This window comes from Macrotis lagotis, chromosome 5 (genome assembly GCF_037893015.1).
Source record: "Macrotis lagotis isolate mMagLag1 chromosome 5, bilby.v1.9.chrom.fasta, whole genome shotgun sequence".
Taxonomy (NCBI): Eukaryota; Metazoa; Chordata; class Mammalia; order Peramelemorphia; family Peramelidae; genus Macrotis; species Macrotis lagotis.
The window spans coordinates 159,639,055-159,651,812 of record NC_133662.1 but is presented as its reverse complement, the minus strand read 5'-3'; the positions used below and the strand labels follow the sequence as shown (position 1 = coordinate 159,651,812).

At 36.2% G+C, this 12,758-nt stretch overlaps 1 protein-coding gene across 4 annotated transcripts in view; it reads left to right on the top strand.

The window, feature by feature from the left end:
- The window catches only part of SHPRH (SNF2 histone linker PHD RING helicase), a 113,420-nt gene that overhangs the window by 61,907 nt on the left and 38,755 nt on the right, over window positions 1-12,758 (top strand). For all 4 annotated transcript variants that reach the window (XM_074187781.1, XM_074187782.1, XM_074187785.1 and 1 more), the window contains 5 exons: window positions 1,606-1,779; window positions 2,130-2,192; window positions 3,320-3,545; window positions 6,146-6,289; window positions 6,893-6,994. In XM_074187781.1, the coding sequence (XP_074043882.1) occupies window positions 1,606-1,779; window positions 2,130-2,192; window positions 3,320-3,545; window positions 6,146-6,289; window positions 6,893-6,994 (709 nt within the window). The remainder of the gene's footprint in view (window positions 1-1,605; window positions 1,780-2,129; window positions 2,193-3,319; window positions 3,546-6,145; window positions 6,290-6,892; window positions 6,995-12,758) is intronic.

Here is a 12,758-nt window from a genome sequence, read left to right as displayed (position 1 = left end):
GGTAGGGAACCCCAGACCCACTTTACAATGACTACCATGGCTCCTGAGGAAAGGATGAATTGGAGTGGGGAAGAGGCTTGACCCAGGGAGACCAATTAGAGGACTATTTCAGAAATTCAGGAGAGGTAAAGAAATATATAATCAAACTACTTAAATATACAAATATCTATGAGAATATATCTGAAGTAACTTACTCTTTTTCAAACATTTCAGACATCAAGTTTCATATTTATAGGCAAATACATGCTTCTAGTATATCAGAAAGGAGAATCCTCTCTTTGTGATTTTGTATACCAATAGTTCTAGACCTATTTTTGCTCGACATCTCTAAACTAGTTCTGTAGTTAATTTTAATATGCTTGAGAGTTCTAGGATTGGCACAGAATAGAAAATGGAAGTGTATGACATGGTTTGGGATGATTTTTTTTTTTTATTTTGAGGATGATTTTTTTATTTTTGAGGAGTTTGCAGTCTTTGTAAACTATCAAAATTTGCACATGTACAAAGAATAATATGAGAGTACATTTGAATATAATTGAATGTCAGTGTGTTGAAATGTAAAAGCATTAAAAATCTTTAGTTTTATAGGTAATCTGTAGGACTTATATTACATTATTTCCTCTCTCCATGCCAGATTTTGTTAGCTATAAGGTACCAAAGAGTGTCTGTTTTTTTTTCCTTTCTCATTCCCAAATTTCTGGGTTTCCTTCCTCTTTCATGTATATCTACTTTTCTTAATTTGTTTGTATTCCCTTTAATCTTTCATCTCATGAAAGATTTCACCTCTTTCCTTTAAAAAGATTTTCAACCTTCTCATAAGTTCTAGCAGTTTCTTTCCTTTCCCAACCCTTAAAAAAAGAGGAACAAGAAGATTGCCTAGAAAAAGGAAAAGAAGTCTTCTAAGTTAATATGGGGGTCCACTGGGATCTTATTTGAGATTTCTTGGCTCAATACCAATTTGAGTTTGACAGTACTATTGTGTTATCTTTTTTGATGAGGAAGTGGAGTTAAGTGACATGGCCAAGATTTGAACTCAAGTTCTCTTGATTCCAAAGGCTTTAACTGCAGTGCCACCCAACTGTCCCGGTCATTTTATTTTTGATAAAGGTGTGGAGGAATGCATTAAGAGAATAGAATATCATACTTCTCCAGTGGAACCTAAGCTTCTGGATGGTAGGAACTGGTTTTTGTTTTGACTTTGCATCCCTGATGCCTAGTAAATGATCTGAACTTGTGGATTTTTGTTGAATTAAATTGAATTGTGTCCTTTAGATGGGACTATGTCATCTAGGACTTTTGTGTACTCTTTAGCTGCTAGTATAATGTTAGGCACAGAGGCATTCTGTACATACCTGATGATAGGTATAAATGATAAGGTAAATATTTTCTGAATATTAGGCATAATGATAAGGTAAATATTTTTTGAATATTAGGCATTCAGAAAGGCTTCATACTACAGGGTAGGGTTACTGGGTGTAGCTTCATAGCACCTCTGAAGCCAAGGTAATACTTTGGTTAGCAGCCATTGCCTGAGCACTCTGACCTGCTTTGTGTGTTGTTGTCATTACTGTTGGTGGTGATGTTACGGTTCTTGTTGGGGAACAGGTTCCGGGACTGCAGAGGTCTTCAGTACTTACTTACAACACAAATGGAAGAGTTGAAAAAATTCCAAAAACTAGTGAGAGATGCCGTGAAGAAACTGGAGGGACCTCCGTCCCGTGATGTCATTGAAGCTGCCACAATCTGCCACCTTCGACCTGTCAGACTCCCCCTCAACAAGTAGGTAAAAGAAGAAATCATGGATTGAGGTGTCATACCCTCATTGTCAACTTATTTTGATAGAATAATGACCAAAGGCAATGAAGCTTTTTCATTTGGTTTCAGAAAGAAAAGTAAACTTCATATTGATCTAACTGGAGTTTTTTTTTTAGCAACTCTTAAACACTTTCCACTTTCAATTTGTAATTTACATTTATTTGCCACCAAAAAAAAGTTGAAAATTTAATATGTGCATGCATTTTTGCTAAAATGAACAAGTGGGTTGCAAAATATTGACTTAACTCTCCTGCAAATTACTTGATTGCTAGTTACAGCTGAAAATATTTTCTTGGTGATCTTTTCTTTTCCAGCTGTGTCTTTTGTAAAGCTGATGAATTGTTCACAGAGTATGAGTCGAAGCTATTTTCTCACACGTAAGTTCTCTGATTGCTTATTTTCCATTGGGAAAATGAAACATTTTATGGGGGTATAGTGTTCTGAGTCTGAGATTATATTCTCTTCACAATGACCATGCTTCCTTCCTTCTACTAGAAAATTAACCACTGGAAAAAATAAGCCCACAACAATGTTTATAAGTTATATAATTTTTTTCCCCAAGTATATACTTTATGTGTGTATGTATACACAATATCATGTGTGTATGTATGTATACATATATAATATACATTATATTCACATACACTTTTTTTAAACCTTTAATTCTGTTGTAGACAAAATAAGAGGTTGGGGGTTTGGTTTTTATATGGTTTTGTTTTTTTTTTTGCAAGGCAAGAGGGGTTAAGTGGCTTGCCCAAGGCCACACAGCTAGGTCATTATTAAGTGTCTGAGGCCAGATTTGAACTCAGGTACTCCTGACTCCAGGGTCGGTGCTCTATCCACTGCACCACCTAGCCACCCCTTAAAATAAGACTTTTAATGTATTGTTTTAATTTTACTTTAAAGTAAATTCCAGCAATAAATTGCCAGCTATTTAAACATTTTTTTTTTCATCAGCAAAGGGAGCCAGGGTAAAATGAAGTCAGGTTGCTTCTTAAGGATCCATCTAGGCAATCTGTAGGTGGTAGTAGTTAATCCTAAGCAAATAACAACAACAGCTAGCATTTAGGTGGAGTAGTTGGTAGAGTGCTGGTACTGAAGTCAGAAATACTTGAGTTTAAATATGACTTCAAACACTTTTTGTGACTTTGAACAAGTCACTTAGTCTCTGTTTGCCTCAATCTCCCCAATTCTAAAGCAGGAATCCTAATAGTACCCACCTCTCAAAATTTGTGAGGATGGAATGAGATGACATGTGTAAAGCACTTAGCACAGTGCCTGTTACCTGTCACTAGTCTCTTCATTATTGCTAACAGTTTCCTCCATATACCTCATTTTCCTTCCTCCTTCTAGCACTCCCTTTTCCCTTTACATAGACTGATAACTTTCAGATGTTTCTGTGGCTATAACGTGGCTGCATCCTGACTTGGCTGCTCCACCAAATGCAGATTGGGTAGATTCAGCAGTTATTCTGGTGAGAACCTCTTTCTTTGTATATTTCAAGGGTGAAAGGCCAAACTGCGATTTTTGAGGAGATGATAGAAGATGAAGAAGGCCTGGTGGACGATCGGCTACCTACTACGAGCCGAGGATTGTGGGCGACGAGTGAGACAGAGCGCTCTTTGAAAGCCATCCTGTCTTTTGCCAAAGCACACCGCCTAGACCTCAGACTCATTGAGGAAGGGAATACTTCAATGGAACTCTTTGAAGCATGGAAGAAGGAATACAAGGTAGAATAGGAAAACTTTCTATTTGGATTCTGCCCTGAATGATTAAGGGGAAGCACAGCAGACTGAAAAGAGAGTTGGTCTCAAAGCTGATTTAAGTTGTAGGTTTAAATCCTGCTTCTATGACCCTTATCAAGTCACTTATTCTCTCAGTACTCTAAACAGCTCCACAATCCTAAATGGCAGAAATATGCCTGCCTACAGTTTGATCAAGGAAATTTACTCACTTGGAAGTTTTCTGGGCTATTGAAATCACAGATTCAGTCCTTGTCCCTCTCCTTTTTTGAATTTCTGTTAGTAAATTATTAATTAAATAGTCACGTAAATATCAAGTCTTATTTAGCTTTCATATTTGAAGCTAGTAAGAATCCTTGCAAGAAGTTAGTCCCACCTCTGATACAGTCTCCCCTTTGGCTTAGTACTATTACAACTTTGAGACATTCAGGGTCAGTTACATCACATGAGCTTGAAAGCTCTCCATGCCTTCTTATCCTGTTTGATTCTTATCTTTTCAAAAATTTTCTATCCTTTCCACTCAATACTCGAAGCTTTCCTCTCATTTTCTCTTATGCCAGTAGGTAATACCCACATGCCATTGTACTACTCAGGCTGTCCATTTTCATTCCACTTAGACCACTATCACCACTCACTTCCCATATAAGTTTAGAACTTTGTCAGGAGTCACCCTGGGCTTTGTGAGGTCATCTTTGACCTTACCTTCCAGGCCTCCATCCACAGACATAACACTGCCTGCTTTCATTTATACTCTTAGATACTCTACAAATCCTTGTAAGGCAAGGATTTTTTATCAGCTTTTATTTACATCCCCCTGTGCTTAGCACATTACCTGTCTCATAGTAAACACTGAATAAAAGCTAGCTCTAGTTATCTATCTACAGATCTACCTGTTTGTCATATTTTCATCAGGCCACCTCCTTTTCCAGGCATACATATCTTTGTTGATGTCTTTGCTACTCTTAGTACAGTTCTATGAAAATGGAGTAGAGAAAGATATTCTGTATGTTTCAGTTCACTTACTAACTCCCTCCCAAATTTGGGCCATTTCAAACAAATAAGCCTCCTACTTCTACACTGCACTTTGTTAAAACTTTCTTAAGGAATTCTGTGTTTTTCATCTTTCTATTATAAACATCTATGCATTTGTCTTCTATCTCCTCCAAGATTGCAGAATCTCTAAGGTCAGAAACCATTTTTTTAATATATCATTCCCCAACAACAGCACTTGTTCTTTAGGTATTTATACACTGTGATGTGATGGCCTTGTTGTTACTGAATGGGTTAGACAAAGGAAGAGAAACAATGCATTTCATGTCTAATCATAGGCTCCTTTGACAGCTTTTTGGTAATAATCAAGATTTGCTTGGAGAATAGCAAACAATTTTCTTTTCAAAATCTATTAGAAAACTCCTTTAGCCAAAGAAGACAAAGTAGTTGAATTATTCGTATAGATGAAACAGTTGCATGGAGTTTCATCTACAAATGGAAAATTTAGGTAGAAATAAGCATTCTAAGCAGATAATTGCAGCTAGATAAGTAAATTCAAAGATTTTGTAGGTTATATAAAAACTGCATGTTAAATTATAGTGATTTTTGTATAGTCTCTGTAATATTGATTCAGAAATTTCTAGGATTTATAATTGGAAAGAAGCTTTGAGATTATTTAGTCCAGAACTGTCATTTTACAGATGAAGAAACTGAGGGGCCAGAGTAGTTGAGACAATAGTGCCCAGAGCCCTCAATGAGTCATTCAGTCAAGTCTAAGGATTTTTTAAATCTCCTATAAAGGATTCTGTGAGATAGAGGTGAGGAGAGAGTAGGAGATACGTGAATGACAAGATATGGATTCAACCCTCAAGGTGCTACTAATCTAGTTATGTTGAAAAGTAACATAGAGGTTATCTAAACTAATCCCTTAGTTTTAAAATGAGGGGAAATAAGGCCCAGGATTTGGAAGTGACTTTGCCAGCTGGTCACATAGCCAGTTAGCAGCAGAGCCAGAACCAAAGCCCAAATTGTCTAATGCCTAGATCAGCACTTTCCTATTATATATTTTATATTGCTGCATGTTCCCTTGCTTAATACAGTAGGGGAGAGAGCACTAGTTCTGGAACCAAGGACCTAGATTCAAGCCCCATCCCTCATGTGCCGTGATCATATAATTTGTGGTGTACTTTCCCTACTAGAGTGACCTTGAAGAAGTAGTGGGAAATCAAAGGAATGGTAGTAAGAATTTGATATCACATGTTTGCCTTAAAAGGGTGTTAGCCCAAGCTTCCTACATTATTAATCTGAATTACCTCTGTGTTTGATTCCTCTTTCCTTTTTTTTTTTTTTGTTCATCTGTATTATGTTGGAATTGCCAGTTACCAAATTAGAAAACTAAAATTGTGCGGATAGAGAAATAAATGAGCCATTTTGTACAGGTGCTTGGCAACCTCTCTTAAATGTTACATGGCCAGAGAACTGTGAACTTTCTGTCCTATTATATAATACTAGGTTTTCCTAAAGATCTCAGTGAAGATTTCTACTGAATTATCTCCAGAACTGTTCACAACTTTTATTCTAATTTTTTTCTTGTACAGTTGCTTCATGAATATTGGATGGTTCTGAGGGATCATGTGTCTGCTATTGATGAACTTGCAATGGCTACAGAACGTCTAAGAGTGAGGCATCCTGATGAACCAAAGCCCAATCCTCCTGTTCTTCACATAATAGAACCTCATGAAGTAGGTTGCCAATGAGTCAGATACAGGCAGTATAGCTCAAAAGAATGTACCTGACATCAGAGACCTGGAAGTTATGTAGTGTAAGCAGTGAGTCAGTCCACAAGTCATAGTGAGCCTACTTATGTATATAACTCTTAATGTTTAGATGTACAAGACCCCTTTATCCTACAGGATTAAAAGCTGACATAATCAGATTGCTAATTCTTTACAAAAAATATTTCAGAAAAGAAGTCCTGTGAATATTTTAGTCCTCTTCCCCAATATCTCCTTTCAAGCTAGAAAAGTCTTGTCCTTAAATTTAGTATTTTATTATTTTAACTCTTCATCAGAAAAGAACAATTGTTATCTGTTCTAGTATAAATCCCTTTGTGTGTCTGAAAAATAGAATATTTTTAATTTACTGCCAAATCTTTGTTTTTTGCATGCTAAACTTAACTATTTTACAGTTTCTTCATAGAAGAGTCCTTGCAAATTTTACTTTCATGGACTAAATAAATTGCAGATACCCTTATCTAACTTAGCTAATAATATATTAATGTGAGTATTTAAATATGATTTCACCATTTTTATTAGAATATAGAGATAAGTATTTTTTCTTTTTAGGTGGAACAAAACCGAGTAAAACTATTGAATGACAAGGCAGTTGCCAAATCTCAGCTTCAGAAGAAACTTGGCCAGCTTCTCTACCTTACTAATTTGGAAAAGGTTGTATGTAATACTTGCCTTTATTTATGTTGTGTAATCATGGTGCCCTCTAGTGGAAATCAAGCAATACTACCGTTGATAATCGTGATTTTCTATACTATTGAGACTATAAAGCTATAGAGTGTCCCAGACAACTCTCTAAAATTATAAGTTTCAGAAAAGTTTCAAGTGATATGCATTGGTCAAGGAATTAGTGCTTGGAATTCCTTGCACATATTAAATCATAGGTCTAGTTTTTTTAAAAAAGCTATGAATTCAAATCTGACTATTGTTAATATTTTCCTAAGGGGTATAAAAAGAATATATCCTCCTTAGGAAATTTAGAGATAGGCACACAAAGCAAGGTGTATATTGCTACATGTGAGTTTACATGTGTAAGGGATACCATTCATACAGTTGTATCTCATAATTTTTACATTTTATGCTTAGGTAGTTCTTTCATTCCCTGGACTGCTTCACTTACTGCACCTTTTCCTCACATAGGCATATCTAGGTTCTCAGAGAGGGACCTTTAAATTACATTGAAACTCTCATAGGATCCTAGAGGTAACACCCTATTGGGGAATACATTCCCTCTTTTCTCCATTTCAGCTCTTAAATACTCATTAATGTACTCTGTTTATACATTACCAGCCTATTACAAAAATGACAACTATATATCTTAACTATAAGCATTTACTTAACAGTGAAGTAAAAGAAAAAATAACCAGCCTGTCATAAAAATGACACTTTTAAATTTTAATTATAAGAATTTACTCGATAGTAAAGCCAAAGGAAAAAAAAATTATCAGAAGTATAGTCATACATTAAAGTAGATAAAGGAATAATAATTACATTACAATCAGTACATGAACTTGGGTCATTTTTTTCCCACCAGTGCCCTTAGTATTCCTTTTTTTCTTTTTTTCTTTTTTTTAGGTTTTTGCAGGGCAGTGGGGTTAGGTGACTTGCCCAAGGCCACAGAGCTAGGTAATTATTAAGTGTCTGAGGCCAGATTTGAACTCAGGTACTCCTGACTCCAGGGCCAGTGCTCTATCCACTGTGCCACCTAGCCACCCCATGCCCTTAGTATTTTTTTTTAAGGTTTTTGCAAGGCAAACAGGGTTAAGTGGCTTGCCCAAGGCCACTACTTAACAATGCCTAATTTGTAGTCAACACATAACTGTTTAATAAATAAACTGATGAACTGAGAGAGGAAGCATAACCATAGTATAAAATCATACTTGGTGTGCACAAGTTTAACACATATATTTACCACTTCTTCAAGAGACTGACCATTTCATTTTTGTCAAAAACCTCTCTACACTTTAGTAAACTATATTTGTGAATTGCTGTGAAGAAAATAATTCCTCTTCTAGAACAGAGATGTAAAACTCATGGCCAGTGTACAGAATGTGGCTCACAGAACTGAGTGCCACTAGAACCAGATTAAAATGCAATTAGGAAATGTTTATCAATTTTTAAAATGCCATAAAACACAGATTATAGTAATTTGAGGTTTTCCAAGTCAGTATATGGCTTGTAGGGATCCATCTCTATTTGAGTTTGACACCACTAGTCTTGACAACCTTCTGGTGTTTAATTGGTGACAGTATGTTACTAGAACCGTACTCAAAGCCTTTTCTGCTCCAGCATGTTTATTTTTCTGGCACTATCAGAACCTAGGTTCACTGTTTCACTGAGATGAGACATCAGAATGTAGGAATATAGAGAAGTGATTTTTGTTTACTCAACTAATAAATACTTATTGAGCATCTACCATTTTTGAGACTCTTATCCTGAAATACTAGAACCAGAGATTACTAGTTCAGACTTAAAAGGAAAAATAAAAGTACTAAAAATGACATGCTTATGAAACTCACTGCCTCAAATTATCATAAAGGCTAAAGGTATAATTTATACAAATTGATGATAGATATATAATAAATTTTTCATGGGAATTCAGTCTCTTGATGGGTTACATCCTTAAGCCTTTCAAGTTATTTTTTGATGACCCAGTAGTTCACATCCAAAATGTATAAAACAGAACTCCCAATTTTTGCCACAAGATATTTTGCTTCCCTTACTTTCTCCCCTTTTAGAAAGAAGTTAGTAGAACAACTATCTTCAATAGAGTTTGAGGTATTATGGGACATTTAGTACCCATTAAAGACCTGAGAATATGACTCAACCCATATCTGCTTTCCTTTAAAAAATGTATTTATGAATTTATCCAAGTATTCAAAACATCACTTGTGATACTACAACTGTCTGCCAGATTTTTTTTTCAACTTTAGTTTTTCACTGTAATGTATAAAAATGTATTTCCTGGCTTATTAGTAAGGATAGCATTTAGTTAATGTGGTTATCTTGACACGCCTGTGTGTGTGTATGTGTACATAACCAAAATGACATTTTTATGGTGTTTTAAGGTTTATAAAGCTTTTACAAATATTACTTTATTTGATCTTCACAAGAACGTATCCCCATTTATATATATGAGGAAACTGAGGCTGAGAGAAGTTGAATAACTTTCCCAGTCCATACAAGATAGTAAGCATCTGAGATAGGATTCAAATTCAGTAGTGCCAAGTCTATCACACAATCCATTATGCCCTCTAACTATAACTATCATACAGTGAGACTAAGAAATATGGTAAATTAGCATAATTATATGTCAGGATATTTGACACACTGTACTTGTTTAAAAGTAACCATTAATATGCTACATTATTAACATGCTATACCCACAGAATGTGAACCATCAAGTCAGTTTAAGTCAAGCTGTCCTCACATTGTTTTGTATTGTATAAGGAAACCAGACTAATTGAATCTCTTAGTTGGCACAATGAGTAAAGCACTGGGCCTAGAGTCTGGAAGACCTGAGTTCAAAAATTCAGCCTCAGCCACTTTCAGTGTGACACATCTGTATGACCAAGTCATTTAAGTTTTGGTTGCCTGCCTCAGTTTTCTCAACTGTCAAAAGTGATAATAATAGCAACCACAGAGCTCTTGTGAATGAAGATGAAATAAGGTAAATATGCATTTAGCATAGTGTCTGTCACATAGCAGTTGTTTTCCCATAGCCTTCCACCAGTGTCTGGACATAGGTGACAACGCAGTCAAGTTTGTATCTAAGAATGTGACCTTCGTAGAATTTTGACTGAGCAGTGTAGTTACCTTGTCATGTCATCATGGCATTACCATCGAGAAGTTGTTAGATGCTAATGGATGATTGGATATACCTTGGGTACAACTCGGATTCTTAGATGGAATGACTTTTCGTGAATAACATCACACTGTTTTCTTAAAAGCTTTTCCAGAAAGTATTTTGTTAAATAGCCCACAAATTTCCATTTTTATTATAGGATTTTAGAAGAACCTTGAAAAACCTGAACCTTTTTACACCAGCAATTTTTCTGCTTTTGTATTTATATAACTTGAAAACCGATTTTTGCCTTGATTGATTTTTTTTTTTGGTTTTTTTTTTGGCAAGGCAAACAGACTTAAGTGACTTGCCCAAGGTCACACAGCCAGGTAATTATTAAGTGTCTGAGACCAGATTTGAACCCAGGTACTCCTGACTCTAGGGCCGGTGCTTTATCCACTACGCCACCTAGCCACCCCAATTGATTTTTTTGGTAAAGGTTGACTCTGACTTTTGGGACTGTGAATGGAGAAATTTGTAATTTAGAAAAAGACAAAATGTGAAGCATGAATTTATCCTCATTTACCCTTGACTTGATATCATATTTGTTCTCACATCTGTCTTAATTTTTTTAACCTCACAAATTCAGATGATCATGAATTTAAAGAGATCTCTGTAAAACCTACAAATAAGAATTTTTGCACCTGGAGCAAATACTACAAACTGTGCTCAGGACAGTTGTCATCTTGAAGGGGGCGGGGGAGATGTGACGTTGTCCTCAGTTTGAGAAGTCAAAGTTGTGAAGGGAAAAAGTTCGAAGGATAGGAAGAGGTAGAGACATATCCAGAGTGGTGTGGCTTTCAAATAAGAGCTTAGGGATTGGACCTCACTGTCATTATCTACTTGACATGCTTCTACTCACTCCCTGTCTTTCTCCCAGTGTAAGCCTTGTTTAGAACCAGTGGAAAACTCCTAGACCTAGGAAAAAATTCTCTTTCACCCCACCCCCAGGCCTTACAAGAATCCAGATTCCAGAATCCCCCTTTCCTCTTCTAAGTTTGCCACTTTCTTGCTCAGGTGACTTGGGAAAGCTTGAAAAAAAAGGGAGAGCAAAACCTGGATACACAGGCAAAGTTGTATCCAGTTTGGTGAGGAGGGACAGAGGCATTGTTTCTTTCTCTTTACCTAAATATCTTTCTTTCCAAAGACTGAGGAAAACAAGGTGGGGTCCTTCCAGACTGGTCCTTCATGGTCCTCTAGTTGTCCCTTCTCTGCAGAGATAGCAAAACATGTTGCAAAGTGCCCTGCTATTGGCACTGAAGGTGGATCCAGGCTCACTGAACAAGAGCTGGGTTTTTCTGCTCTCCCAGGTTTAGCCAGATCTTGGGTCCTAGTAATCCTGGGGACTGAGAAACCCAGGAATGAAGTTTTAACAGAAGCCCTACTTAACTCTCACAGTCTCTACCTATTGATCTACTACTATTCCCATCACTAAGTGCCTCCTCCAACTTTCCATTCCCATGCCTCCTGACTTCTTCCTGTCATTTGTCAGGAGACCAGTTTTTACAGTCTAGTTATGGGTCTGATTCATTCAGCAGTCAATTTTTTGACAATGGATATAGATGTATTCATTTATATAGAGTATTAACTATTAAGACTTATTTTCTAAAGATTATGATTAGATGTGAATTACTTAAAAATATTTGCAGATGTCTATCAACAGGAAATAGACATGTTAATATTTAATAATTAGTGATATTTAAAAGAGATCAAATATTGATGTTTTTATATAGTGCTTATGGATTTATTTACTTAAAACACTTTCTATATTCTTGATCTAGTTATGGTAATGAATTTCCATGGAATAAGTTTTTGTATGAGTGTTGATGTAAATTCTGTTGCCCCCTGAATCATTCTGATCAGCAATCTATTTTAGATTTCAGTAAAGTTTAGAAAATATTTCCCCTGAAAGGTAAAATTGGATTATTTTTAATTAGGTTATTCTAAAAATATTGCATAAGATAATTTCCAAATAAATAATTTTATTTCTTTACCTAGATTCCTATGCTTTTCATCCAGCTTATAAAGAGTTAGGTGATAATTTAGTTTTTCATTTAAAAATTCACCTACATTAAATCCTACCCCTGGGGACTATGCCCTTGCTTTAAACTTTTTAATAGAGATTTTGAAAGGACAGCTAGATGGTGCAGTGGACAGAGCACTGGCCTTGGAGTTGGGAGAACAGGAGTTCAAAACCAGCTTCAGATATTTGATGCTTACTAGCTATGTGATCTTGAACGAGTACTTTATCATGATTGCCTCACATCCAGGACCATCTCCAGTCGTCCTGATTCATATCTGACCACTGGACCCAATGATTCTGGAGGAGAAAGTGAGGCTGAAGACTTAGCACAGCTCCCCCTCAATTCATGTGCTTGTCATGGCATCACCTTCCTGATGTCATGGTCCTTTACAAGAATGAAGGACAAGGGAGGGGGTGGCTAGGTGGCGTAGTGGATAAAGCATCAGTCCTGGAGTCAGGAGTATCTGAGTTCAAATCTGGTCTCAGACCTTAATAATTACCTAGCTGTGTGGCCTTGGGCAAGCCACTTAACCCCGTTTGCCTTGCAAAAAAAA